The sequence below is a fragment of the Aricia agestis genome, chromosome 19 (assembly GCF_905147365.1).
Source record: "Aricia agestis chromosome 19, ilAriAges1.1, whole genome shotgun sequence".
Lineage (NCBI taxonomy): Eukaryota > Metazoa > Arthropoda > Insecta > Lepidoptera > Lycaenidae > Aricia > Aricia agestis.
This window is the reverse complement of record NC_056424.1, coordinates 9,435,223-9,463,169: the sequence shown is the minus strand read 5'-3', so window position 1 is coordinate 9,463,169 and position 27,947 is coordinate 9,435,223. Positions and strand designations below refer to the sequence as shown.

Below are 27,947 nucleotides of genomic sequence, written 5' to 3'. Positions count from 1 at the left end.
TGCACTTTAATAAAAGAAATACTAAATATAAATAGGACTAAAAAATCTCGGGTATGAACACTGAACAGTCGCCAGCGAAATTTCCGGACCAATACGACCTGCAAACCTTCAAGAAGAGAACGTATTATACGTCTATGGGCGGCGGTTATTGCTTTTCATCAGGTGACCTGCTTGCTCATTTTTTGCCCCAATTTAATATGAAATGAACGAAGCTGCATATCTTCAAATTGTGTGTGCATGTGTGCACACAAAATTTGAACATGCAGCTTCATTGCCTTATCCATCAACCCTGTTTCTTGACTAAAGTTTATTTACTAGCGCTTTTAACCAATCCGCAACGCTGTTGAATAGATAAACTTCTGTCAAAACCCTCAGAAACTTGACAATACCTTTAGCAAGATCATGTGCGTCAATATTGACGATGTTGCACCCGATGGCCTGCGAGGACACCAGCGCCAGAGTGAGGTTCTCGTGCTTGGTGTACAGTGTCAGGTTCTTCTTGTTGATCGCCCGCTCGTCTATCGTGTCCGGACACGAGTGGTTGATGACTTTGCTGGAAAATTTGAATCGAATGTTAGTATATTCAATATTGATTTTATATTAGAACTTGTATTGCCGCAATATAGAGACATTTAAAACTTATTTGTCTTTAATAAAATGAAAATGTTGAGTTATCCTCCAAAAGTTTTCTATCGAACCCTTCATTGAATTAAAGTTAAGTAATAACTAAATATATGTCTGAGTGCGGGCGTAAATCTTGATACGAGATGAGTCGAATCTTTTATCAATCAAGGTTAGATCTTAGTCCTAGGCAGTAAGAATGTTACTAGGTTAGTGATTACCAGTTAATATATATTTTGAAGGACGCCGACATATGCAAATACGCTCAAGGACATAAACGGTTTATCAAGATTTCTTTCGGGATTTTTAGGCTTCTTTCGGGCAAGGAGTAAGCGGGGCGGGTACAACGTTGTCACGCTATTAATATATCAATGATCACTGATCAGACTGTGGTCCGGGACACATTACTGGACTCCTCCAGTTTTGTCAAGCGACCTCCAAGTCGTGTGTACTCACCACAGTATCAGGCCGTCCTTGAGCTTGTCGTACAGCCGCTTGCCCTCGGGGTCGATGGGCAGCAGGTGGTGCAGGTCGGGGTCGTGCTCCAGGTTGCTGTTGATCCACCCGGAGAACGCCATCTGCTCCTCCAGCCGGACGGAGTGGGTTGTGCCTGTGGAGAGAAAAGTGGACTTTATTGTCTTGCAAATAAGGTTTGGCCTAAGATGTTGGTATCAAATTATATAATAAAAGAAAGGAAACTATATAGCACTGATAATAAGGTTTCATTCAGCTTATTTTGAGCAGATAATCTTCGATCACTAATATACAGATAATTGATAAAAGTGAGGGTTGGTGGGTTGCACCAGAGGCGTATTTATAGTAAGGTTAAGGTTATCGTCAAATATGGCGTCCATTATGGACTTTTACCAGGGATTTGACAGTTCATTTGACATTTTGTTATGGTTAAAGTTATAGTTAAAGTAAGTTGGTGCAACCCACCCTTAACTTCTTTTGGTCAATGGCGTAGTGCTTTGCGGTTCGATGCACCGACGACCCTAAGAGGACTGGCAAGTGGCAGTAGATGGATAAAGGCTGCCCAAACGGTTCTTGCCCAAGATTTGGTATGGTTGGGTAGGACCTCAGAAATAAATCAAGATAGAACGGCTAAGCGGGTGGAGTACGCGTGTTTCAATCTTGCACAAGTGAGCAAGATTTGTTGAATGTTCATTTTATCAGCGCGCACGTCTCGACTTGATTATACCGGAGCGGTTGTGCAAAAATGCCTCATTGTGCAGTCTAATTGTAAAAATAGAAGTACGAAAGTGAATCGGTCAAAAGGAGGTATTTCTTTCCACGGGTAAGTTATTTGTTCCTAAAAGCAAAGCAAACATTGACACGATCAATTCCTTAGCAACGCACGCCGTCGCCGTTTATCTTGATTTATTTCTGTGGGTAGGACTATGTTTTGAGTTGTGATTGATATGCCTGATGATTATGACGATGTTGATGATGCATTCGTCATTTAGGTTACTAATTTACGATGTTGTCAATAGTAATGCATCTCACCATCACTGGAAGCCTCGCTCATGCCGCCCAGGTGTTCCAGATTCTCCTTTTTACTGACGGCCTGTTTGAATGTGGACGCGACCTGAAAAATACATAGTTATAAATTAATTAAATGAATACATAATATTTCGTAGCATAATATACATAAAAGTCACTTTAAATACTAACGGCAAGAACAAAATATAGAATAATAACAATTATGCTTGATTGCTCAAATATGGTAGAGCCACAGACATATATCAAGATAGATACCGCATGTCGTTCCATTTGTATGAAAACGAGCGTGCCACTTTTTTCCTAGCTACTGTGACGTATCGATGATAAGAAACGTGTCTATTATCTTGGCCAACGTTTCTATTTGGATTTCTACAGCTCAATACGGCACTTTAGGCATCTAGGCATTTTCAAAATTCCGATTGACGTCCGATTCCGATAACAGACTTTCGAAAGACGAGCATTGCTCGTCGTTTGGGAGCGCGATATGGCACGCGAAGTACATACACATGCGGTATCTATCTTGATCTATGTATGTGGGTAGAGCCATATTAGCGAGTTGCTGTCATAAAAACGTAGCTAGGACAACGACATAAAATATTTAGAGCACGAAACTGGTCCCAAAACTAGTATTGACATCATTTTAACCAACAGTGAATATAGATCCTACTGTGCATGGTGGGCACCAAATTAGATTTTTTTTAAAATCAAATAGAATTACAATAAATATTAATGGCACGTTTGTGACTTAACTGAAGATTTCTTCAGAAAAAGGGCACATGTATACGAAAAGGTTCGCCATCTCTGGACTAGGGTATTCAGATTTCAGACAAGTAACGTAAACTGTGTGCAATGTCCATAGGTACAGCATTTTTTGGGTCAGTTACTTTTTCGTATTATTTATCATTCCTAAAATACGCTTACATTAGTACAACATTTAACATTTTGTTGAGTCTTTGGCTCTTTAACACTACAGTACACGCGCCCCTGTTTTTTACTCGAGTACTCGCGTGGCCTACCATGGTAGGCCTAAAAATCTTAATTGTATTCATAATAAATTATTTTTTAATTAAAATTACATATACAATTAAAAATGTAATTAATTAACTTACTTTTAAAACTAAAAACTATTTTATTATTTATTAAATTACTGAAAAATAAACAAATTTGTAAATTTCTATGAAAATGTGACAAAAATCGTACCGTTGAAATCAAACATGTATATTCCTTTCATGAAACTAAAATCCCACCAAAAACATTTTCATGTAAAAATGTTGCCAAGATGAGAATATAATAATATTATAGTTCGTCGTATCAAAAAGTAGTGAGATCTCATGTAGAGTCAAGTTTCTAACCTTACATACTCAACCCTAAATCTAAAAACCTTAATTTTACACTAAAGCGCGGCAAAATATTTGATAATAATATTATAATGTGTCTATTCTATGTGTGAGGAGAATCTAAAAACTCTACACATTAGTCAAAATCGGTGGCAACATCCTAAACTATACTACATAAAATTTAGTTACCTCTTCTATTTATAAACTCAATTATTTTTATATTTTGATTATTTTTTTCTAAGAATATTCGACCCTAAACTTCAGAAGTCACCGGATTAGCACATTTTCATACAAGTGTGACTCCCAGACCAGGGTTCGCAAAACAGGATAATATTTGTCACATGTATGACTGTTGATCGGTTATTTAATTACAGTAACCAACTTAGATAACAATTTCCTATTTCAAAACTTACATAAAAAGCCTGACAAGGAAATTAGAAATTTGGCACTGGTGGCGCTAGGTTTCCATTGTAAAAACTACAATATACTTAGTTTATTTTTTACTCAACACAAGTTAAATATCTAATTTTTATCTATTTTTAAATTATTTTTTTACAATTAGGTTAGCTTTCCTATGTTTCTGGTGAGTCATAATATGGTTAGGACTTAGGACGTCAATCTATATAGGTCACTATATCTTATTAAAAAATCAAATTTTGGTATTTGTAATCGATTTATCATAAGTGCATTTTAGTAATAATGCATAATATATTTAATCAAAAACAATAAAAACATTATAAATCAATAATTAATAAAAACATACATGGTTGAATTTAGTACACCAATGCTCGCGCGGACTACTAGCCAGCGTCCAGCGTTTTTGATGCTAAATCACTATTATTTCTATCAACTGTCCGGTTGCAGGAGTTACTGTGAATTTTGTCAAATTTATTAAAGGAGGATTACCTCGAATAGCAAGTTTCTAGAACGCTTGACTCAAAAAATATTGCTTAAAAAGTGACCCTGGTCTAGCATGGTAGTCCACGCGTGTACTGCAGTGTTAAACACAATATATTAAGTCATAACTAGAGATCGCCCAATGGTCGAAATTCGACCTTAGTTTCAACGATATTAGGACTACTACCTATATTTTGTAAAAAATATTGACTTTATCATTTTTTTCAACTCTTGTCTCTAAGACTTAACTGATCTCAGACTGGCCGTGTATGTCTAATTGTATCTTAGATTCAATAAAAAAAACTATAAGTAATCCATTTTCAATTTATCAACTTGTTGTCAACACTCAACAGACTTCAACCATAAATAAAAGAGTATAATTCGTATGTACATTAGGCTTGTCACTCAAAAATCTGTCATTTCTTATGTGTGTGTGTTGTAGTGTGTGTAATGTTTTATTTGTTAAAAAAATGTATGATAAAAGCATAATTTCAAAATAATATTAGTTCGATGCACTCCTTCACCATATAAACTATAACTGTACAAAATTTCATGCACCTACGTTTCCCAATTTTTCGTAAAAAGGGTTACAATAATTATGATATAACCCAGGGTTAACTAACCCACATCTCCGCAAATGACAAGTCAACACAAATTCCCAACTCTTGACCCATAATCCATTCGATACAGCTCGTGAGCTGTCGCTACGATTAACCGTGTTCAGCAGTTCGACATTTGTGTCACAGTGTCACAATTAATTGAGGTTCACTTGCGTCACATCGAGGAATGTAATTATCAGCTTATTTACTTTGCACGCGAGAAATATTAATTTATATACTTGGAATGTAGGTGTGAGAGTAGGTGCTTATAATGAATGTCTGATATTGTGAATATTACAAGCATTGATGACACCAAATTGGCGATGAATCCATTATCAAATGTGATTCGTAAAATGAATTTCATTTTAACATCTGAACACGGCCATAAAGTTACTAAATACAATGAGGCCGATCGATTCAGTCCAACTGATCGCAGGCCGACCTGACCGGTGGCACACACACTGGACTGCACAAAACGATTCCGATTTTAACAAAAAGGTAGAGAATCTTGAATTTTCCAAACACCATTGGCTGCTTCGGATATCAGAAATGATGAAGATGTTTTTTTTATGAGATAAGGGGGTAAACGAGCAAACGGGTCACCCTTCCCACCCCTACGCTCCCCTTTTACCCTATTTCCTCTTAAAAGGCCGGCAACGCACCTGCAGCTTTTCTGATGCTGCGAGTGTCCATGGGCGACGGAAGTTGCTTTCTATCAGGTGACCCGTTTGCTCGTTTGCCCCCTTATTTCATTAAAAAAAAACCTGATGGAAAGCAACATCCGTCGCCCATGGACACTTGCAGCATCAGAAGAGCTGCAGGTGCGTTGCCGGCCTTTTAAGAGGGAATAGGGTAATAGGGGAGGATAGAGATGGGAAGGGAATAGGGGAGGGTAGGGAAGAAGAAGAATAGGGTAGGGGATTGGGCCTCCGGTAAACTCACTCACTCGGCGAAACACAGCGCAAGCGCTGTCTCACGCCGGTTTTCTGTGAGAACGTGGTATTTCTCCGGTCGAGCCGGCCCATTCGTGCCGAAGCATGGCTCTCCCACGTCTAAAAGGGAGCAGAATATTTGGATGTAATATCAAATGAGTCCCCATCTTATAAACAGTAGAGGCATAGAGCACGCGCGTAAACATGCATTCCAATTCATATTTCCACAAAACGTGACCAAAACATAATTGGGGAAGGAAGACTACAATGAATGAGAGTATATGTGTGTCATGAGTCATGACTCTTATTTGTATTTTTCTATTGCACCATCATCTGAATTGCGTAATACAGTTTAATTAAATATATATTAAAAATGTTAGAAAAGATAAAGCTAATAGATGGAAGACCTTCTATTATGGAATTACACAAGAAATTATTGTATGGGTAAGAGTCACGGCCGTAGCTAGAGGGGGGCATTGTGGGGCAATGCCCTACCTTAAAATACCTACCAAAAACGAAGAATAATTTTTATTATTACATTGTTTATACTTTGAGATAAAAGAAATTATTGTAGCAAGCAAAAATTTGTGTACATGGTGAATGGTGATTGATTTAGGGGCTAATGCTCCGAGGATAGATCAATAATTATGATATTCTTTTTACTTCCTACCTGTAACCAATGCTGCCCTACCTCAAATTTGACTCTAGCTACAGCCCTGGTAAGAGAATTTTACACCGAATGAGAGTTTCTTGATAGAAACGGAAAAATTATCTACTCAAATGTCTTAGCGAAGTCACCCTTAATCCTTAAATGAGACAATTAAATTTTCTGCGTAACGTTTTATTTTTATACATAAAAGTATAATATCCAGTATAGAAAATCATTGTTACCAAACATTATATTAAGAATTAATTGTCTAGAAAATCTTTGACCAAAACATGAGCATCTGGTTTAAATGGGATCTACGATATCCTTTAATCTTGTCAGAACAAATCTTACGACATTACGACCTCTACATCAAATTAAGTGGCACTTAAGTATGTGGCTATTCAATTGGACATACGACAACGTATTTCAAGGACAAGACCAAGCGAACGCGGCCAGCATCTCAATTGGGTTAAGTGACCTAAGAGCACAGAGGATTAAGACTTAAAGTTATCCTCAGAATTGATCCTTATATGGTTGTCATAAAGGTATTGTTACAGGAAAAATAGTTTGATAGTTTGAACGCTGTTTTACGACTTTGAAAATTAACGGCCGTGTTGAAAATCTTGGTGCGGTGTGATAAAAACCGTTGTTGAACAAACAGCATTGAGCAGATTATAGAAAGGTGCTCGGTACTAAACTGCCTTTACTTAGCTGTAAAACTAACGAATGTCAAGCTATTAACCCGGCGTTTAATAGCTTGCAGGTGTCTGTCAATGATTAGCTAGCCTTTCTCAAAGATTTTATATATCTGTTTTTAAATGCGCTATTCTTATCAAGGCATCTTGCAACACTACATCCATCCATGGACAACAAAAAGCACTATGTTTCCATTCACAGTGTAGTTACAGAGTTATGATTTCTAGGTTATACCTACGACTTGTACTAATGTTATGTTTTCTGTAGTTGTACCCATAGGGCCAAGCCACAACACCGCGTTACAACTTATCAGCATTACAATTGTTTTTGCAACGCCACAATGCAGGCTTGGTCCTTACGAAAAGAGTCGTATATTATCTGAACCCGATAATTCCTCATCTCCACCTCCTTCACTTTTTTTTTCTTTCCCTCCATCCATCTCTCTCTCTTACTCACCTGCTGTGTCTTGAGGTTGGCGCAGAGCTCCTCGAACTCGTGCAGCGATATGCCGTTGCGGCGGGAGTCGCCGTTGACGTTGCCGTTGACGCCGCGGCCGCGGGGACCGCTCTGGTCGTAGTACTCCTCGATCATACATCGCACCTGAGAACCAACATGGTAGAAAGGTTAAAAAATAAGTAGGAAAGAAACCCTCAACGTTTCGATTTGCGACTCTATGCTATCTGTTTAGAGTTTTATTTTCAGTCAACACTCAACGCCAAAAAAATGTAGATTCAGTGATCGGATTTTTTACCAATGTTCTAACAGTTCCAGTGTTCTTACTGCATTAAGTCTTTTACGAAACTAATAAAAAATTTGATAAATCTATGTTGTACCTAAGCTAGTGTGTAGTGCGGCCAGTGTAGGACCATTACAGGGAATGGATATTAGAAATTATACCGGGCTATGGGGGTGAGGTAGGGTTGCCATCTTGTTTGGCAAGAAATAAAGTATATTCAGATCTCTGAAGTATTTTCAACAGTATTTTAGTAAAATGAACAGTACGATCGAGGAATTAATTAGAGCTTCTGTCAAAACTAACTTGAAATTTAAAAAAAAGTCTGAGCGTCTTGGTTTAATACGCCATAATAAAGTGTTGACATTTTGATGCTGAAAACAGTATTTTGTATACTTTATTTTTCTTCAACAGTAAAAAGTATAATTTAATGAAAAACAGTATAATACTGTTTAAAACAGTATGGTTGGCAACCCTAGGGTGAGGTGCTAGTGGATTGGGTAACTGGGACTATGGATTATGGAAGAACTATGTCGTCTGCCGATACATCGTGGAAACAGTAACATAAAGTTGGCAGACGGTGACTCGCCAACTCTTTGAATGGGCCCCTCAAAATGGCCGCACGCACGGTGCACCGAGGCGGCAACATTGACAGAGCGGCTTGAGGCAGGAGAGGTGTCGCTGGACTTTAAACGCCGATCATTTGCACCCTCAGAGGGTCCCATCACGTCGCCCACTCGCCACTTACGCTTCACATCCTCCCTCCGAGCCGAAGCTCTTGCGACTCCACTTTGACCGGCCGGTTAAGGCAAGGCAGAGGTAGGGCCTGATTCTCCGTCAGTGTTCACTCCGGCCGGCTGGTGAAGGCAAGCCGGAGGTGGAGAACAGGGGCTTCCCTGGGAGCACTCGGGTTCGTTGGGTCGCTACTCCCCAACAGTTCGCCACAAGCTGCCCTGCGGGCTTATTGTTATTATTATGTGCTGCCGCATCCGAAGTCACAGGCAACAGTTAGTAAGCAATAAGGAAACACTCACCTTCCACTGTGGTATCTTGTAGCCAACACTGTCTAGCGCCTCCTTCAGCTCTTTAAGGTCGATGTAGCCGTTCCCGCTCGTGTCCAGCTGCAAAGGTCAATTGCTGCATTAGAGGTCATTCATTAGGTCAATCAATAGGGCTTAATGCATCAGAGGTCACTCATTAGATCGTTAAGGGTCATTAGCGAGTTCTTCGGTACTTGTTAACGCTTGTTTGCGGCAAAGTTAGCGTTCAATATGAAGCAATTAAAATAATGCAGTTTTAGGGATTGTTGGTGGATATTTCAGGTTTAAATAATAAGTATTTAGAATCTGTTATTTTTAGTATTTATTAAGAGAAACTTTTGCTTTTATTTTATTTATTTATTTTTATTTTTATTTCTTCGAAAAACTTACAGCTATTATTATAAATTAACTTAGCTAATTATCGTTACTATAAGCCATTTAAAAGTTTTCGCAAATAGTTGAAAATAAAAGTGTAAACAAATTATTTTGCCGAGTTAACCAAGCACATAAAAACAAACAAAGAAAAATTACAAACTAATTAATATTTAGATGAAAAAGAGCATTCACTATTCATGGTTTAAGTAAGTTAACAATAGATAGTCAATATTAATGTAAATAAAATGTTAATAAACTTAGCTTAAGGTTATAATTAGGCTATCACTAAACTAGATTAATAACCGTAAATAGTTCAGAGACAGTTTACCAAGTTTCAAAAAATGAGCTAGTTAAGAGCCCATATGACCCTAACTTGACTAAATACTTTAACCTAGATCTCAAAATCTGTAAGGTCTAGAAAACTGATTTTTTTACACAAGTAACTTCAGTTCATAAAGATTAAATGCTCAAGACGAAAACACGATTACTCAAAAAATGCTCGATAGTTTCTTTTTTACAAAAAACCTTGTTTTAGACACATTTTTGCTTGGACCTTCGAAGTTTGCCGTCTTTTCTTTAATATTTTTTAATATCTAAAAGGTATTGATAAAACCTACATTTGCTCAAAACACTTTTTTCATAATCATTATAGTTCGTCTTTTCTTCCGTCCGTCCTTTTTCACCTGGCATATGAAAGACGGGCGTGAGTGTGAAAAGAGAAGGACGATGTTTGATTTTTAGAGTCAGGTGAGCTCTTAACGACTGTCTTATCTTATAAGGCTTAGTATAGAATACATCAAAGGAAGGATTATTTCTCAAGAATTCATTTAGTTGAGAACTAGCCCTTAATAAAAAAGAATTACAGCGATGGTAAGTATTAGAGGTAGGTACATCTATTGGAACGTAATTTCTGAAAAACTTGGTAGGGATACTAAAATTTAGTTTCTAGTTAGTTATGTTAGTAACGTATATAGTATAGTTAGTAAGTTATGTAACCATAAATAAAATCCACATGAAAGGTTCACAATTTCGATTGAACTGGATAAGTTAAAAAATATTTAAATGATAATAAATTATTTTATTACAAAGCTAAGTTTACACCATTGTTTGTGTTTAAACTAAGTAATGTTTTGTAGATAGAGAGAGAATAATAATTTATAGGGAGTATTTTAAACAAATTATTATTAATTATTTACTATATACCTAGTGTTGTGAATTGTGATACTCATTGACTTTTGAGTTAGAGACTGTTAATGTCACTCTTCAAATTGGAACACTTAAAAGTTAATAACATGTTAAAATACACAACTACTACTTAACGCTATATTTACGTTTCAATACTCAGAAGTTTTATCATAATATCGATATGATGATTAATAGTATAATAGCTTTAATCATTATTATCTACTATTATATGTTATAGTACAAAGTTCACTCAATTAAAGATCCACGAATAAAAACTACTATTTTAAATACTGTTTCAACTTTCATATCATTGTTTCACCTAAAAAAACTGTAGCGAATATATCTTTATTCGCAGAAATCTCTAATCATCATAAAACCTCAAAATAACTTTATTATACTAACACTAAAATATGGATAAAAGTCTAAAATAAATAATTTGAATTTTGAATAAACAAAACCTCCCAAACCGCTGCACCGATTAAGATGAAAAGTACAGTTAACTATTATGACATATTCATCAGTAATTAAAACATTACATAATCGGTTAGAAAGTGTCATACATACATACATACATACTATGCCGGCGTACACAAGGTCGCATAATATTATGTAGACCACCTGTACATACAAGCTACGCCTAAATATTTCGTAACTTATACGTCGCGTTGGTCGAATTATTTAGGATTTTATGACGCCAAGTGTGTGTTATAAAGGATACACCATGGGAGACATAACCTAACACAATAATATTACAAAATGATGCTGGTACATTATGACATAATATTATCAAAGACCGGCTACGCACTTGCGACTTATCTTTTTGCTCGTTAAAAAAAATTGTCTTTACGTTGGGCTATGAATTATGATAGACAAATATCGGAAATTACGAATGTGTAGAGAAATATTTCTACTAGTCTAGATACAGCTCGCAACTCCGTTGCTACAAAATTCGATTATCGCGCGGGAACCGTACATTTTTCATGTACACTTTTCGGGATAAAAAGTCCTGTCTTCTCTCGAGACTCAAAGGATCTCCATCCCAAAAAGCTAAATTGGTTCAGCAGTTTGGACGTGACGAGGTTACTTTTGCATTTATAATATTGGTACATTGGTTATCTTATCGGCTATCGCCTAGTAAGAGTACTAGCGTTACCCCTTAAATTTTAATCCTCTATAACGCCCTGTACTACAGGGTGCTCCGTTTACGAGGCTCATGGGACGTTTATAGCCAGGCCTAGGCAGTCAGCGAAGCACCCGGTCACGTAGTTATCGTAAAAATTTACCGCTACACTCCGCCCGCAGTTATTATGCCCCTGTCAGAGTTCTTATGCCAACTACATAAGGATTAATTTCATTAAGTCCAAATATGCTCTACCTCTATCACGTTATAATTTTATGTCAGTGGTACTGGCAATTAAATATGACTTATTATTGCACAAGCGTGAATAATCCAAACTAAGTCGGAAGTAAACGTCAATTTTCCTGACAAATGGGAATTAGAAACGTGTTACCTACTCTGCGCAAAATGAAGTGTTGGAAACAAAATATCTTTTCATTCACATTAATAAAAGTCAATTTTCATTATTTTTTGTTATAATATACCAGACACTAGACAGACCATCTTCTCGAAGGTATGAGCTGCCTCCCCTCCTATAATTTTCAACTTAATTTGTAAATTCCTCGTGAACATGACCAACATGATAATCTATCAATTTTGTTGCCCCTAGTTATAAACGGTCAGGCGTCCAACAAAACCGAGTTATGTAAACAAACCTATGACTCACCAGTCACCACTATCTGACTCATCTATTATGGCTTAGCCAACACTACGTTTTACTACATAGGTAGACATTAAAAACCACAAAATATCGTATATTTCCTTTCTCCTCCTTCCTCAAAACACTTATGAATGAATTTGTAACTTAATCGTCCTGTATAAATCAATTACTTATTTCATTTTCCTTTTCTTAAACAAAATACAAAACCCCATGTTACAAGTTATTATTAGCAGCCTACAGTGTCCCAATTACTGGGCAAAGGCCTTCCCGTTTGTCCATAGATTTTGTGATATAATCATGCTTGGCCACATTTGTCGAACGCATACACTTCGTCGTGCCACCTTTTCTTGGGTCGGCCTCTGTTACGCCGACCATAGCCTACGTTATTAATACTATAAAAATAAAAAATAAATTAAAATATCTTTTTATTCAAAATGGGTATCATGATACACTTTTTGAAATTTATGATATGAATTTATGATACGGTCTTTAACATGTTTTACAAACATTAACTTTTGCCATTTAATAATTATGTATTACAGATTTGAGATTACTTAATAGTTAATGCAGTAAATATTTCTGAGTGTGGCCGTTAAACTCTAGCAGGAAAGTAATAAGATCTGTCTGACCCACGCCTAAGACTAGATTAAATGTCCAACACAGACAGCAGACTACAGACTTCTATTTTTGGCTTAGCCCGGCCGCACATTGTCCGAAATTTCTGATCAGAAACAGTTGAACGTCCGCGCTGTCTCTTACATTTTGTACTGAGCCGAGTGAGCTCGAACTCGCCGGAAGGATATTTCGGATAGTGTGCGGGGTGGCGGTCCGGCGAAATTCAACTGTTTCTGATCAGAATTCGGACAATGTGCGGCCGGGCTTAAGCCATTTAATTTACATAATATTGTAGTATAATATTATATCAGTAGCATACAGTCAGCTATGTAGTGACTTACATTGTATTTGTGTGTATTCAGTATTAAAATGGTATTCTCTGTACTCTGTAGTATACGTGGGTGACAAACTGACAGAACTGGTTATTATTTTGTTATCAGTCGTTTCCCCTGATATTGTGTCGTATTCAATTTGCCACTTGTACTAAAATAAAGTAGACTACTCTAATGAGAGAAGAATGCTTGGCTAGGTCACGTAAAGATTAAATAATCGGCCAAGTGCGAGTCGGACTTGCGCACGAAGGGTTCCTTCCGTACCATTTTAGAGCAAAATTTGGCCAAAAATTGTGGTTTTTGTATGGGAGCCCTACTTAATTTTTTATTTTATTTTAATGTTATTATTAAATATTAAAGAATAAATATAACTAAGGACTTTGAGAAAAATCAAGTACCTACCTGTTGCCATTATTGATATTGAACAAAAAAGGCCAAAAAAAATCACGTTTGTTGTATAGGAGCCCCCTTAAATATTATTTTTCTTTTCTTTTGTTTATTTGTTGTTATAGCGGCAACAGATATATACACAATCTGTGAAAATTTCAGATGTCTAGCTATAGCGGTTCTTGAGTTACAGCGTGGAGACAGACGGACAGACATCGAAGTCTCAGTAATAGGGTCCTGTTTTTACCCTTTGGGTACGGAAGAATTTTTGACGTGGGACAGCCATGCTTCGGCACGAATGGGCCGGCTCGACCGGAGAAATACCACGGGCTCACAGAAAACCGGCGTGAAACAGCGCTTGCGCTGTGTTTCGCCTAGTGAGTGAGTGTACCGGAGGGTCAATCCCCTACCCTCCCCTATTCCTTTCCCTACCCTCCCCTATTCCCTTCCCTACCCTCCCCTATTCCCTTCCCTACCCTCCCCTATTCCCTTCCCTACCCTCCACTATTCCCTTCCCTACCCTCCCCTTTTTACCCATATTCCCTCTTAAAAGGCCGGCAACGCACCTGCAGCTCTTCTGATACTGCGAGTGTCCATGGGCGACGGAAGTTGCTTTCCATCAGGTGACCCGTTTGCTCGTTTGCCACCTTATTTCATAAAAAAAGGAACCCTAAAAAAATGGATAGTGAAGTTACTTACAGTAAACTTTTTAAATTCCGTATTCCGTAAGCAACTTTTCTAACTCTCCGCCGGAGAGTCTCCGGTGCATGTGAAAAGGCACAAAATGTTCTTAAACACTTAAGAATATTGTGTAAAGTTGCCGAGACTCAAAATTGCGCAAACACTTTGTCACTCCTACAAATTACAATGGACATAGTTAAGACGTGGGTGGAGCAGGCATCTTAGACTAGTGCTAATAACTTTGCAAAGCAAAATAAATAATAAGAATCATTTTCGACACAAGGACGAATTTGTATGATTATGATGCTTTCATATTTTGAAATGACAAATATACGAAAACGTAACACTATAGTACAATAGACATAACTACTGTCTACTCTGACTATATAGTAAGTAGTTTTTAAACACTACATAAGGTACATAAGCGTCCATAATGCATTGTATGCACCGAGTACCGACTACCGACCATTTTTCATACATTCCATCATCCGAATTTCCGATGATTATCCAAATGACGACAACTATTAGTCCAGTATATCAAATTCCTACTTACTACTGTGCTTGGATAACCGCGATTCAGGACCACTCCGTTTGATATGCTACATCGTAATATATCAAACGGAGTGGTCCTGAATCGCGGTTTTTTTTTAAATTTTGAGTAATCATTATGGATGAATCACTCAGTTTTATGTAAACTAGAGGTCGCCCAATGGTCGAAATTCGACCTTAGTTTCAACGATATTAGGACTACTACGTTAAATTTGTAAAAAAAATTGACTTTATCATATATTTTTTCAACTCCCGTCTCTGGGACTCAGCTGATCTCAGAGTGGCCGTGTAAGCATTGTCTAATAGTATCTAAGATTCAATAAAAAAACTATAATCCATTTTCAATTTGTCAACTTGTTGTTATTGATAGACTTCAACCATAAATAAAAGAGTAGGTATAATTCGTATGTATAGGCTTGTCACTCAAAAATATGTCATTTCTCATGTGTGTGTGTTGTAGTGTGTGTAATGTTTTATTTGTTAAAAAATGTATGATAAAAGCATAATTTCAAAATAATATTAGTTCGATGCACTCCTTCACCATATAAACTATAACTGTGCAAAATTTCATGCACCTACGTTTCCCCATTTTTCGTAAAAAGGGTTACAAAGTTTTTCGTTCGCGTATTAATATTATGATGATGATCGACTAAATGCTGATAAAGCTGGTGGTTTTGTCACAAAACCACTACTATCGTACACGGTGCAAACATTTAAGAAAATGTAATGTTATGTAAAATACAAATATTTTAACAACTATTAAGAAATAAGAATGAAATATAGCATATTATGCTACAGAACATTCTAAAAAAAATGTTTTATATTAAAATGAGTTTATAATGCTTCAACAGAGTCGATAGTCCATGACAATTGACAGCCATACAGCGAAGTCTCCGAGGTCCCGTATACATTTTGGAGACAAACCCTAAAAAGTCTTAAAAGTACAATTTTAAATCTCAACCGCAAATCGATACAGAACTTAGCACCTCCGACACATCGCGACGAGGTCAACGCCCTCTAAATACAGAGGTCCTTGACCTGCGCTTGTTAAAATCTGTACCGGAACTGTTTCTTATCCTTGCTTAATAATATCAAAAATTAACCTCTAACGTTTCGGCTGAACCGTTTTAGATGAAATTTGGTTCGCTTAACGCGTAATGCGTTAAGCGAACCAAATTTCATCTAAAACGGTTTAGAGTAAAAATTTACGTAGCCCTTACAATATGCCATTGAAGAAACCCCAGCGGGGCTAAAATAGTAACGTTTTGCAATTCCTCCAGAAAATGAATTGTCAAAATTGTCAAACTGACAAATGTCAAATTAGTACAAATTGTGCAAATAACTATACATTTATGATTTAAGAGTGATGTTTAAAAATATATATAATGATTCGATTTTTAAAAATCATTTGCATATCAATCTGCTTGCAATTCAATTGTCTAGTAATTTGCACAATTTGTACCAATTTGACATTTGTCAGTTTGACAGTTTTGACAATTCGTTTTCTGGAGGAATTGCAAAACGTTACCATTTTAGCCCCGCAGGGCCCCGCGAAGCACAATTTGAAAAAGCTGGACTAGAATAGCCCATAGAAGGATGGCCATAAGCTCGTACAGCTTGTGGTTACAGGCAAAGTTGACGGTCGCCGCCCAAGAGACTGAAGCCCTATTAGATGGTCTGACCAAGTGCGGACAACTCTAGGTACCGGCCTTTATAATGCTCTCCATTCCGCCAATGATCGCCAGAGATGGCGTAATGTGGTCGTCACTAAACTCCAAAATGGAAATCACGACCCTCAGCAATGAGGAACACGACGCGAGGAGGAGGGACTAGAATATTATACTAGTCCAGCCATTCTCAAAGTGTGATTCGTAATGTATGCAGCCACAGTTTAATTGCGGATATCATAGCAATTGACTCTTCCTATGAACGTAGACGGAGTGTCTAGTCTACTACATATTTTCAACTTCGAATATTTGGCGCGGATATCCTCAATTTAGGCCCACCCAGACTTTCTCTGAAACCTTTCACTGTAGAGTAGTCCCAAATCCCAAACTGTTTTGCTTAGAATAGACCACTTTAAAATTTTGCGGGATCCGATGAAAAAATAAATTATTTTACTAACGTTGGAGACTTACCACAAATCACAATAAGTAAATAAAAATACCCTTACTTTGTTCTTTCGAATTCCGTCTAAAGTCTTTAGTTTTTTTAATCAGTCCCAGCTATATTATATGAATTATAAATGAATAAGATGAGAACATCTAGTTAAGTTACATCATATCAGATGATTCATGATATAGTACTATTAACAATCAGCTTCTATTGGGGGTCAATCTAGCCAGTGGTCACTGGTCAGTAACCGTTTAGTTAGACGTCACAGCCGGTTCAGGGGTTACAAACCATCTGGTACCTGCCGGATGCGAAACTAGATCACGCTAGATCATGATCACTTATATCCTTACTCTGAATCTAGTATCGTACTAATATCTATCCTAACATTATAAATGCGAAAGTGTATGTCTATCAGTCTGTTACCTTTTCTCGCGTATACGGCTGAACCGATATCTGAAATTTGGTATGGAGAGTCGCGCGATAAACGAATTTCTGCTCGTAGTAGCATGACATCGACTAGTCTATCTATAATTCTATACTAATATTATAAAGCGGAAGAGTTTGTTAGTTTATTTGTTTGTTTGTTTGAACGCGCTAATCTCAGGAACTACTGGTCCGATTTAAAAAAAATCTTTCAGTGTTAGATAGCCCATTTATCGAGGAAGGCTATAGGCTATATTTTATCACGCTAATACTAATAGGAGCGAAGAAATAGAGGAAAGTGTGGAAAAAACGGGGGGAAATTATTTGAAAGTGCTTATTTGAACGCGCTTATATCAGGAACTACTAGTCCGATTTGAAAAATTATTTCAGTTTTAGATAGCCTATTTATCGAGGAAGGCTATAGGCTGTATTTTATTGCGCTAAGACTAATAGGAGAGAAGGAATAGAGAAAAGTGTGGAAAAAACGGGAGAAATTATTTGAAATGGCTTATTTGAACGCGGTAATCTCAGGAACTACTGGTCGGATTTGAAAAATTATTTCAGTGTTAAATAGCCCATTTATCGAGAAAGGCTATAGGCTACATTTTATCATGCTAAGACTAATGAGAGCGAAGAAATAGAGAAAAATGTGGAAAAAAACGGGGCAAATTATTTGAAAGGGCTTATCTCACGAACTACTGGAGCAATTTTTCAGTTATTTGGCACAGGTAAGAAGTAGACCACGCGAAGGATCATTATTTTTTGTGGACTAATTGGAAGCTGCGCGGAACATTATATATCGCGTGGTCACGACATCACGCGTAAACGGCTGGACCCGTTTTGCTGAAATTTGGTATAAAGATACTTTGAGTCCCGAAAAAGAACATAGGATACTTTTTGTCCCGGAAAAATTATTTTCCTTGTATGATTTGCGCGTAAACTGTTCAATCTATTTTGATGGAATTTGGTATGGAGATACTTTGAGTCTCGAGAAAGGACAAGGAATACTTACTAATTTTGTCCCGGAAAATGTACGGTTCTCGCAAAATAAACTTTTATGATTATCGCCTAAAGTCTAAACTATTCAATCTATTTTGATGAAATTTGGTATGGCAATACTTTCAGTCTCGGGAAAGGACAAGGGATACTTTTTATCCCGGAAAATATACGGTTCCCGCACAATAAACTTTAATGATTCTCGCCTAAACTATTTAATATATTTTCATTTTGATGAAATTTGGCATGGAGATTGGAGATACTAATTTGAATCTGGGACAAGGAATGTTTTTGTCCCGGAAAAATGAGCGGTTCCCACACAATATACTTTTCTGATTTGCGCGTAACGACTCAATCGATGTACGGGAACAACTATAAAGTCCACGCGGACGAAGTCGCGGGCAACCGCTAGTAATATATAAAACTCAAAGGTGACTGACTGATTGACATAGTGATCTATCAACGCACAGCCCAAACCACTGGACGGATGGGGCTGAAATTTGGCATGCAGGTAGATGATATGACGTAGGCATCCGCTAAGAAAGGATTTTGATCAATTCCACCTCCAAGGGGTTAAAATAGGGGATGAAAGTTTGTATATAATAATACTTCTTAACGCAAGCGAAGCCGCGGGCAAAAGCTCGTAACGTATAAATGCGAAAGTACTAAAGATACTTTGCGTCCCGAGATAGTTTTTATTCACGACTTTTTTTTTAATTTCGAGGCCACTTATTGAAGAAAACATCTCGATGGAAACAACACGAATTTTTCACATGGAAATCACAAAACTTTAGTTTTAGTAATTCCATATCACAGTTTAATGCCACACCGAGTGGAATTAAAAGTTTAGTCCGCCTTGAAAGAGGAAAATTCTATACAAAACTTTGGCAAAAGCGTGAAAACTCTACCCCTACATAAAACCTAACTACAGCCGCGCAGACATCATTCAATACGAATCCTGTGGGCTTTTCGCTTCATATAATGGCTATACAATCTGTCTATTTTCTTTCGAAAAAAATTGCGACGAAGGAATAACAGGGGCCCGATTCTTACACCTCGATTTCCCTCCTATTATTTTCTTCTAAATAATTTCTTTGCGGGTCCTAAGACAGCTTTAGCATGTCCCTCGGACTCCTTGAGATCATATCAAAGGGTTTTCGTGGTCGGATACCGCTGTCACTCCTGGCGACACAGCTGGAGTTGCAGTGGTGGGAATGTGTTGTGGGCTTAAAAGTCCGTTGAAAATAAAATACCTCTATTTCGCTTGGAAATGTATCAACAACACCAAATTTAAGAGCCATTATTCATTTATATACTCAATCTCATTAATCGAGCCCCAGCTCTAATTTGCTTTTACTCCTTTCCAGTCTCAGAAAACTTTAAAACTTAATTAAAAACAACTATACGTTTGAATAATACAGAACAGGCCTTGTACATTGTAGTAAGTAATATACAGTTTTAATTTTTTCTCTACATTTACATAAACACATTAACGCTGTATAAATAAGTTCTCTAATTTCTTTTGCTGGTAATAGATTTTTTAATTTTCAACGGATATGCAAAAATGGAAGTCGGAAAGTATAAAAAATAAAAATTAAAAATAGAAACCGACTTTAGCGCATTTCGTTTCCGCTCTTAAACTAATTACATTGTAATTGGAAATTAATTTCCTTTTTTTCCAATTCTACTAAGTACTTGCTAATAACTAATAAGTATTAACTAATACATAATTTATCATCAACACTATAACATAGTTTATCATCAACACTAATATTAAACTTAAACAGAGGTAAGATTTATTTTTATATAATCTATACTAATATTATAAATGCGAAAGTATCTCTGTCTGTCTGTCTGTCTTGCTTTCACGCCAAAACTACCGAACCGATTGTAATGAAATTTTGTATACAGATAGTCTAAAGCCTGAGAAAGGACATAGGCTACTGGAAAAAAGGGTTGTAAGTTGGTTCCAAAAACTCATAATAGATGGCGCCGTGCGTCTCCTACATCGCGCTGACACTTGCTGAAAAGTCTTTCTATAAGAGGTGGTATCATCTTACATTCAGGTTTCGATTTTTTTCGATTGTTATTTCTATTCTACGTTATTAAATAACTCAGTACTTTATCTTTCCAGTGACGTAACCTTAAACCTATCAATGATAAATAGTTTATGGGTTGTATAATTGGGGGGCTAAGTAAGCTTTAAAATTTGGCATAAAATATAAAGTTTAATTTAAAAAAATGAAATATTATGTGCACACTGCACAGCTGTTTTGATTTAAGGGTACCAGGGTTTTTTTTATGAAATAAGGGGCCAACGAGCAAACGGGTCACCTGATGGAAAACAACTTCCGTCGCCCATGGACACGCAGGATCAGAAGAGCTGCAGGTGCGTTGCCGGCCTTTTAAGAGGGAATAGGGTAATAGGGGAGGGTAGGGATGGGAAGGGAATACGGGAGGGTAGGGAAGGGAATAGGATAGGGGATTGGGCCTCCGGTAAACTCACTCACTCGGCGAAACACAGCGCAAGCGCTGTTTCACGCCGGTTTTCTGTGAGAACGTGGTATTTCTCCGGTCGAGTCGGCCCATTCATGGCGAAGCATGGCTCTCCCACGTATAATTTTTTTATAAAAGCTTTTGACACCAATTTTGTTGACATCGCGCGCTATAAACTGAAGTCCACGCGGACGAAGTCGCGGGCAACAGCTAGTATTTTATATTCTTCGAAACGACTGAACCGTTTCTCATAAAATTTGGCTCAGACATAAAAAGGACCACAGCGAAACAAAGAACCTAGTTTTTATTGCAGATTATATAATGTACTTATGGTTCCTGCTCGATTTCATCTTTCGAGTCGCGGAAAAAATCTATACTGGATGTTTTCGTAAATAAGTGCCCCAGTCAAAACATTTTTGATTTGGCCAAGTGCTGTATCAATTAGAATATGATCTCATAAAACAACAGATGAAATCATTTTGCGTTGTTTAATAAATGATACAATACTCATTGTGAACTGTTACTGGACAATCATAATATTATCACTGATATAAAAATGTGTTAAAGTAAAATAAATCTTGTTTATTCATGACTTTTTGTAGTATCGTATTGTACTCGTACTAGCTAAAAGGATTACTATTCTGAAATTTCTATATTTGCTGCGAAAATGTGTTTCTCTCACGAAACATTTTAATGCAAAACGAGTTGACAAGATGATGAGAAAAAATCAAGACACTGATAGCCATTAGCCAGAGTCTGTGTGTGTCAATCGGCTGATAAAGGCAATAGGATAATGGAGAAACATAGATTCTCAGAACTCCTCGATGCAGAATATATTCATTCATTTCTCAGAACTTCCAACTTTTTTGGTCTACCCAACTTTTCTGATCTAAGCTGAGTTCGTCCACAGCAGCCTAGCATTAGATATGCACAAGATTTAGAGGTCAGGTCACGACGATTAACTTACAATGTGTCTGAGAAACGGGCCATGGGAAGCGAGCGGTACACCCGATCAATGCTGATAATTCGCACGCCATTTAAATACGGAATTTGATGGATGCCACCGATTCACCGGTGAAATGCAACAAAAAATGTTTTTGCAACATAAAAGGTTCACGCAACCAAAAAGTTTAATTGCTTTAAAAATTACTGCAGCGTTCTTTTAAAAACAATGCACTAGCACCTTCGGAGTTGCGGGTGTCCATTGGGATTTGGGGATGGTAACCGCTTTCCATCAGGCGATCTCGGGCGAAAAATATTATGTAGAGTAGAAGAGCTGGGGTTGATACGCGCACCAATCTGTTAGTCGATTTCATAATAATGATAAGGAGTATTTTTTTCTGATTATCTTTAAATTAGAAATGCGACAAAAAGTCCGAAAATGTCCGCAAGTTTTTGGTTTAAAACAATATTGCAACGAAAAAAAGTGAAAAGCAATTATGTGAGTCACCGACAATTTATCAAAATGGTTTGTCGTCGCGACTACCATCGCGTGTCAGTCGACAGACAGCTGACAGACTAGACGGCGCATTGCGACTTTCGGCTCATTCTGGCAGTGAATTACTGTAATAGGGTGGTAATAGGCTACGTACAACTTAAACTTAGTGGTGTTAACTTATATCATCTTAATAAACCTTTGTGGTTTCTCAGTGATATATTATGTAATGTTTTGTAATGTGTATTTTTTTAAATGGTAAATAAATAAAATAAAAAAGTAATAACTAGGTAATAATTAATATCCATGAAGTGAAAACCTTAACTTATGGCCGTTTACACGAGAACTACAGAGACTTCACGTTTCTCTAGATTCTAGAACTTTGGCCTAAAGTAATTTGTGGGTCTAACTTCCCTCTTGCCGAAGCGTTCCCTTACTTTGGTGGAAGTCCGGTACCTTTTGAGGTAGACCGATTGGTCGTGGACGGAGCCCTGTGTTTGACAGAGCAGAGGGACTTCCCTCCGCTCTGTATTCAGCTGATTGATATAGTGATTCGCTTCGATTAATGATTGGTCGCCGCGCGCTAGCGCCGCGCGAGAGACCAATCATTGATGTAAGCGAATCATTATATTATGAATTGCACGCAAAGTGGAGTTTAAAAATGATCCGCTTCGATTAATGATTGGACTCCGCGCGCGAGCGTCGCTCGAGGGACCAATCATTAATCTAAGTGAATCACTATACGAATTGCATGCAAAGTGGAGTTTAAAAATTAATCATATTATGATTAATTGTATGATTCTCCAAAGCGACCATTTTAGCACCGCAGCTCTACTTGCAGCCGGCTGCAGGTACTCACATTCCGACCTGCTCGTTCTTGTGTCTTGACACTCCTCTTCACCCGCAGCATTTCCCTGGTTGCGTGTTACCACCATCCTGCTACGTGAGTCGATGCGTAGCAAGAAAAACTTGTGTAGCTTAACACCTAGCCCATGCAATAATACGAATATGGTAGCAACCAGTAGTTTATTTAGTAACTGCATTTCATATTTGGTATACAGTTAACATGAATATGCAGTAGCATAGTTTTATCATCAACTGAACTTGTAACCTAATTAAAAAGCAATTAGTAATTAACACTAATCGTTTCCAATGACTATTACAAGATAAACGAGGCTAGTTTTCTATGTCATACTTTTACTTAATTGTTTGTCATTAGTGTCATACTCATATTGATCAAGTAAACTTTTATTAAAATCATTTGTAGCACCTCAGACCAAATAAAAAGTATTTTTATTTGGTCTTAGAGAAGCTCCTCCATCATGGGTATTGCAGACACATTATAGATTTTAAATTGTTATGCGGCAGCCGCTTGGATATTGATGGGTTCATCTCTATTATTATTTACTCCTGAAAGAACCTATCTATATACTAATATTATATTATTACATTATAATATTATAAAGCGAAAGAGTTTGTTTGTTTATTTGTTTGAACGCGCTAATCTCAGGAACTACTGTTCCGATTTGAAAAATTACTTCAGTGTTAGATAGTCCATTTATCGAGGAAGGATATAGGTTATATTTTATCACGCTAAACTAATAGGAGCGAAGAAATAGATGAAAATGTGAAAAAACAGGGGAAATTATTTGAAAGGGCTTATCTCACGAACTACTGGAGCAATTTTTCTGTTATTTGGCACGGATAAGAAATAGACCACGTGAAGGATCAAAGGCTATTTTTTGTGAACTAATTTGTCTGTGAAATATCTAATTTACGCGGGCGAAGCCGCGCGAAACGTCTAGTATATTATAACATGGTTAGCTCAGAAAGTCAATGTAGAGACAGTACGGTTTATTAATATAATCATTTGACAGATCCTAAATTAAAGTTTTTATAACGATTCAAATAGTACAATTTACAAATTTAAATAAGAATAATTTAATAGAAAGAAAGAGCGGTAGACGAGAAAATTTTATGGATTCAACTTTTAGAGAATGTACTTAGGTATATCTAATAATTAATACTGATAGAGCAGAGACGTAAGCTCTTCTACATTCTTTCCTCTATTAAAAAAAAAGAAAAAAAGCATTCTAAAATGTCGTTACCAACAGTTTTATCCAGTAAAATATATAAGAAAATATCTGGGCCTTTTCATCAAAGGCAGCTTTAGTTTTAAAGGAGCTCGGTCAAGACTCAAGAGTCAATACTCGAGAGATGTCAAGTGCGTTTAGTATGGCGTCAAAGAAATCAAGACCTTAATGCCTCATAACATGCTATGATAACACTGAGACTGCACTGCATTAAGAGTTAATAGGCAAATAGTTGACACTTAAAAGAAACAAAATTAGTCTACTTGGACTTAATATTATGTTGTCTCATTTCACAAATATAAAGAAGATGACATACCTACCATTTGACCCAGGGGTGAACTAACCCACATCGGTGCATCTCGCCATAGGTGGCTTATCGATCTTTGCCGCGATCGATAAAAATTCAAACAAAATGAACTACATCATAATGATATGCTATAGGTTTCATTTCGCTCTACGCCACTATAAAGCATAAAGCAGCGGCAACATAAGTCGCTAGATTAATGTCGATAGAAAGAAAGAAAATAAAACTTATAGCCTAGGATAGGAGGTCATAAGGTCATTTTATTTGAATTTTTATCAGTCCCGGCAAAGATAGTAAAGTCATCTTAAAAATCTTAAATATTTTTTTTTACGAAATAAGGGGGCAAACGAGCAAGCGGGTCCTTGATGGAAAGCAACTTCCGTCGCCCATGGACAATAGGGGAGGGTAGGGAAGGGAATAGGGTAGGGGATTGGGCTTCCGGTAAACTCACTCGGCGAAACACAGCGCAAGCGCTGTTTCACGCCGGTTTTCTGTGAGAACGTGGTATTTCTCCGGTCGAGCCGGTCCATTCGTGCCGAAGCATGGCTCTCCCACGTCTACATTAACTTGGGGTAGAGAAAAATGTAACCCCTAAACATTTTATAGCTTTTCATTATTTATGATTCATCTCAAAAGTATCTTTCCCCCTCAGATATTACTGCGAGTCTGGTCATAAAATATACAATTTTGTAGCTGTTGTAGTCAGACCTAAAGAAATTAAGAAACCGTAAAATTCATTTATAATACATAAAGTCCGACAACAGTTTCTTTACTTATTTAGCTGTAATTTTTTTTTTTAAATAAGTTATGAGTCTAGATGTGTTTAAAGTTTAACATTTGTGTTTACTATCACTTTTAAGATTAGAAATCTACTACAATTTACAACAATGAAAACAATTGTCTAAACCCCAGTCAAAATGAATGAATGACTCATGGACTGAAGACCGGTTTGTGTAACCGTTCTTGTAATTTAGAGCGGTGGAACCGGCTCATCATCAGGAGTCTGAATGACAATAGTACATATCAGTTACAGTGGCATACAGAGGCAACGACCAAAGAACCTTTGTGTACAGACAGTATCATAGATCATAGAACTGCTCAGGGAACGTAACATAACTAAGAGACGTTTCATCCATTTTGAGCCCTTTCACCCCACGGTAACCATCTGTCAGAAGTAAATTTTTATATAGCCGATTTTTTTAAAATACAAGCGTTTTTTATAGTTACAAGCGTGGGTGATACTGCATTTAGCTACTTCGAGTTATCTAGAATCACGCTAATGCGTGTGCCCGCTTAGGAGTTCTAGCATGAACTATGAATGCTGAATACGGTCTATCACACAGACAAGGATCAAGATAGATACCGCATGACGCTCCATTTGTATGAAAACGAGCGTATCACTTTTTTCCTACCTACTGTGACGTATCGATGATAAAAATCGTGTCCATTATCTTGGCCAACGTTTCTATTTGAATTTCTACAGCTCAATACGGCACTTTTAGGCACTTAGGCATTTCTAAAATTCCGATTGACGTCCGATTTTGATAGCAGACTAAAGACCAGACTTTCGAAAGACGAGTATTGCTCGTCGTTTGGCACGCGAATATGGCACGCGAAGTACATACACATGCGGTATCTATCTTGATCTATATCTGTGGTCTACCCGCTACCGTATATATACATATTATTCATATTGTGATAATGATGAATAATACTGTTTACACTGTACAACATATGGGTCGTTTGCGAGTTGCGACGGATGTGAAAGATAGCGAATACCATTCTGAGTTCTATTTTAACAGCCCATGCCTGTGTCCATGCATTGTTTTGGTACAGAAATAGCTTATCGTTACTCCGTACTCAGTACTACTACAGTCTTGATACTTGATAGTGAGATGTCGCAGTTGTGTTGTTTTATATCAGAAAATAAGTTTTGTTTCAACTCTTAAATTAGATACTTCATCACTGCATAAAACAAAGTCTTTTAATATTTGTCAGTCCCTATGAATGAGAGGTTTTTAGGGTTCCGTACCCAAAGGGTAAAAACGGGACCCTATTACTAAGACTTCGATGTCTGGCCGTCTGTCTGTCTGTGTGTCTCCAGGCTGTAACTCAAGAACCGCTATAGCTAGACTTCTGAAATTTTCACAGATTATGTATTATATCTGTATTATGTTGCCGCTATAGCAAAAAAATTAATACTAAAAACAAAATAAATTAGATAATATTTAATATCCCATACAACAAACGTGATTTTTTTGCTCGATATCAATAACGGCAATACATAGGCACTTGAAATATTCACGAAATACTCAGTTTTATATTTTATAATTTATAATACAATTAAAAAAAAAATTAAGGCAAGGTGCCATACAAAAAACACAATTTTTAGCCTGTTTTTGCCCTATTGTGGTATGGAACCCTTCGTGCGCGAGTCTAAGTCGCACTTGGCTGATTTTATTTAATAATATGTAGTAAGATTTAAGAGAAAGATAGAACAAAAAGAAAATTTGCCGGATAAGCTATAGTCTACTAACTACTTAATATTCCAAACATTCTAGGATTTACTATAAGTACATAGTACTTAATAGTAAAAATACTTTTTAAATCCTAGGCTAGTTAGCGCTCGCAGATTAACCCGAAACTGTGCATAAGGCTATCCCCCGAGCAAACGACCTTGACCATAAATTTAACGCGTTGCCGAGATTGCACAAAATTTATACTATTTTTTTACTTATCTTAGTTCAAAATTGATCTAAAAAAAATTAAAACGAGGAATATGTAGTAATGAAAATGTCGATCTATTGGCGTGTGTTTCAAATAAAAGTAATTTGTAAATACTAAGGAGATGCTGAATGTATGCTTGAATTTTAATAAATTGGCTTTACTTTGGAAGCTGATATCATGAGTATAATAAACAAAAATAGAACATTTAAAACGGGGAAAGGAATGTTGATATACTGAAGATTATTGCTGTATTTTTATTATAACTTTGTAGCTTTCAAATTATGAGTTTATAAGGCTCTAAATACGGTCAATTACGGAATCTCCGTAGGGGAAGGCCCTACAGAGGGGAGTGGAGCACCAAGGCTTCTCATTTCTCAATTATTAGATAAGTTTTCACATCAAACGATTTAATTACAATTTTATTTCAACCTTCAGACCTCCACATATTA

The 27,947-nt window shown here is 36.9% G+C and overlaps 1 protein-coding gene across 1 annotated transcript in view; it reads right to left on the bottom strand.

The window, feature by feature from the left end:
• The window catches only part of LOC121736834 (plastin-2), a 70,475-nt gene that overhangs the window by 19,766 nt on the left and 22,762 nt on the right, over window positions 1–27,947 (bottom strand). Inside the window, exons 2-6 of the mRNA XM_042128256.1 lie at window positions 9,002–9,088; window positions 7,691–7,834; window positions 2,128–2,209; window positions 1,078–1,231; window positions 390–553 (exon numbers count right to left, since the gene is read on the bottom strand). Coding sequence (XP_041984190.1) covers window positions 390–553; window positions 1,078–1,231; window positions 2,128–2,209; window positions 7,691–7,834; window positions 9,002–9,088 — 631 coding nt within the window. The remainder of the gene's footprint in view (window positions 1–389; window positions 554–1,077; window positions 1,232–2,127; window positions 2,210–7,690; window positions 7,835–9,001; window positions 9,089–27,947) is intronic.